The following is a 3,281-nucleotide window of genomic DNA, read 5'->3' as shown; positions in this document are numbered from 1 at the left end:
GTCCTTGTGTGTGTGTGTTTGTGCGTCCTCATGCATGTCTATTTGCATGCATACGTGTGAGTGTGTGTCTATCTGTGTGCGAGTGTAAAACTAATTGTGCAACTGTGTGTGTGTATGTCTGTGTGTGCGTGCGTGTGTGTGTCTGCACATTGCATCATTGTGGGAGTGTGTGTCTTATCTGCTTGTGGATGAATAACTTACTGCATCTGTGTATCTGTGTGGGTGCGTGTTGCGTGTGTGGGGGTGTGTGTGTGTGTGTGTGCGTGCGTGCGTGCGTGCGTGCGTGCGTGTGTGCGTGCGTGCGTGCGTGCGTGCGTGCGTGCGTGCGTGCGGCGTGCGTGCGTGCGTGCGTGTGTGTGTGTGTGTGTGTGTGTGTGTGCGCGTGTGCGTGTGTGTGTGTGTGTGTGTGTGTGTGTGTGTGTGTGTGTGTGTGTGTGTGCGTGCGTGCGCCCTCCCGTCCCAGGCCGGCCTGCGACCCTCCACGACATGGGCCCCGAGATCCGGAGGGCCATCTCCGGGGACCTGACGGTGGAGGAGGAGCCCGACAAGGGCCCCAAGGAGCCGGGGTCGGCCGCCTCAGAGGACGACATCTTCAGGGTAAAGGTTGGACACACGCCCCCCCCAGACACCTCCCCCAGAGAGAGAGAGAGAGAGAGAGAGAGAGAGAGACCCCCAGACACCTCTCCCAGAGGAGAGAGAGAGAGAGAGAGAGAGAGAGAGAGAGAGAGAGAGAGAGAGAGAGAGAGAGAGAGACCCCCCAGACACCTCTCCCCAGAGAGAGAGAGAGAGAGAGAGAGAGAGAGAGAGAGAGAGAGAGAGAGAGAGAGAGAGAGAGAGACCCCCCCCAGACACCTCTCCCCAGAGAGAGAGAGGGAGAGAGAGAGAGAGAGACCCCCAGACACCTCTCCCCAGAGAGAGAGAGAGAGAGAGAGAGAGAGACCCCCAGACACCTCTCCCCAGAGAGAGAGAGAGGGGGCACCCCCGCCCCCAGCTTCAGGCCCCTGCCATGGCTTCACGCACGCGACGCATGCCGATGTAGGCGCACACGCTTCATGCTTCTACATCCGGACGGAGCTCCACCCCCCGCCCCCCACCCCAGCCCTCGCCGTCCCGCTGTGAAGACCACCGCTGAGCCCCCCCCGGGCTGTCCGGGAGGAACCTAAAGGAAAGAGGAAGGACGCACGACGCAGCGCGAGCATCCATGTCGCTCGCGGAGCCGGACGTCACAGCAGTATTTGTGTTCACGGTTCCTCTTGCGGTTGAAAGGGGTTTCTATTGATGTGGGCCTACGAACTGATTTGGTCTAGATTGAGAGGGAGCCACCATGTGTCCTCATCGCGCACGGCGCTGATCTGTTCATTTGGGTCGTTAGCCTTAAGAAAGAGTCCAATGGATGAAGTTTGTCGCCTTCTTCGTGTTCCTACGGTGACCGCCGCCTCGTACCCCATGAGCCCTCTGCTGACTGGCCTCTGCTCCTCACGCCACATTTCCATCTTGCCTTGTTTGGATCATTTTAATTGCTAATTGTTCCCCCGATTAACATTACTGATCCACCTCCTCTCTTATCATATCCTCCTTCTCCTCATCCACCTCCTCCTTCTCATCCTTCCGCCTCCTTTCCCTCTTCCTCCTCCCCCACTCCTCCTCCACCTCCTCCTCCCTCCTCCTCCCCCACTCCTCCTCCACCTCCTCCTCCCTCCTCCTCCTCCACCCCCTCCTCCACCTCCTCCTCCTCCTCCCTCCCCCTCCTCCCTCCTCCTCCTCCTCCTCCTCCTCCTCCTCCTCCTCCTCCTCCACCCCCTCCTCCTCCTCCTCCTCCTCCTCCTCCTCCTCCCCCCTCCTCCTCCTCCTCCACAGCGGTCGGGCGGCCTGTTCGGTAACCACGTCAACTACTACGGCCAGAGCGACGGCCGCGCCTCCTTCCCGCCCTCCTTCGCCACCCAGCGGCCGCTGCACATCAGCCAGAAGGGCTCGCCCTGCGAGGCCGAGAGCCCCTCCCACGAGAAGCTCATGGACTCCACCACCTTCACGCCCTCCTCCTACTCGTCGTCGGGCTCCAACGCCAACATCAACAACGCCAACAACACGGGCATGGGCGGCGTGGCGGTGGCGGCGGTGGCCGGCCCGGCCGGCCCGTCGGCGGGCGACCCTGACGGGGTGGACGACGAGCAGCCACTCACCCCCATCCTACTGCCCCGGTCGTCCTGGTGCTTCCCCCCCAAGAGGTGAGTGCGCCGCCCCCCGGGGGGGGCGACCGGACCGCGTCTGGGAGGGGGGTCTGTTGCTAGTTGGGGGACTAATTGATGCATCGTTGCCGTACTCCTGCAGAGTTAAGGCTCAGTTATGGTTCCACGTCGACGCAACGCAATGGCCACGCAGACGCTTCGACGCCGTCGGGTTTCAGTGAGCGGACCAATCACAACGAATCACGCAAGGAGGGTCCGCAAGAAGCAATGCGTCCGTGTTTTGTGGGGATTTCCTTTAATTGCAAGAGGAAGTGTTCGATGATTGGAGTTTTGTCGAGTTCCTGAAATAGATTGAAATGTTTGTCCATCGATCCGATACCATTTTCCCAAACAAATGCCCTCGTAGGAAGCCCCTACACTTCCTCTAAATCGTGTCAACCCTTAGAAATGATAAGATAACTAAAATCACACCATAGTAATGTTGATGTAGAGTGAGCAGTAGTCCTTGTCATTGCTTTGATTCTTTGATTGTGAACATTGTGATCGGTAAAGTTTAGCGTATTTTCGCAAAACAAGTAAATGGATCCTCTATCAAACAATTCATTTTTTTCTGTTCTACTTCTTATTTATTTTTTGTTGTGTGGCGAGCAGGACGTGGTTTTTATGACAACCTCATGCGGTATGTTGCTTGGATACAAAGTGTGTGTGTGCGTGTGCGTCTGTGCGTGTATGTATGTGCGTGATAGCCTATAAACATAGAAATGTGAATTGAGCTATCCTACTCACATGATACACCCCTAGCCAAGGTTTCAAAGGTGTATTATTGTGATATGATGTTCAACAACATCCCTGTAGGACTTTAACCATAAGACTTGCTGTTCATGGGGCTGCTTTAGTTTGCTATGGCTAATGCAGATATTTGTAAGCCGAACTGGTAAAACGTAGCACTTAGCATGTAGCACATGCTATCAATGGCTGCTCCGCCGTTGGCCTCCGTTCTGCTGCTGTAGAGCATGTCTGTAACAACCTGAATGCTTTGGACTTTTATTCACCTGGGAAACAGGGAATAGTATCAAAACTTCATAACCGCCCCTG

General features: G+C 56.4%; 1 protein-coding gene across 1 annotated transcript in view; it reads left to right on the top strand.

Annotated features, from left to right (window-relative positions):
* The first annotated feature begins 339 nt into the window (after window positions 1–339).
* The window catches only part of LOC132448054 (voltage-dependent L-type calcium channel subunit alpha-1C-like), a 19,509-nt gene continuing 16,567 nt past the window's right edge, over window positions 340–3,281 (top strand). Inside the window, exons 1-2 of the mRNA XM_060039117.1 lie at window positions 340–597; window positions 1,858–2,225. Coding sequence (XP_059895100.1) covers window positions 487–597; window positions 1,858–2,225 — 479 coding nt within the window. The 5' untranslated portion in view covers window positions 340–486. The remainder of the gene's footprint in view (window positions 598–1,857; window positions 2,226–3,281) is intronic.

This window comes from Gadus macrocephalus, chromosome 19 (assembly GCF_031168955.1).
Source record: "Gadus macrocephalus chromosome 19, ASM3116895v1".
Taxonomy (NCBI): domain Eukaryota; kingdom Metazoa; phylum Chordata; class Actinopteri; order Gadiformes; family Gadidae; genus Gadus; species Gadus macrocephalus.
Note: the sequence above shows the minus strand (reverse complement) of the source record. Positions and strands in the feature narration are given on the sequence as shown.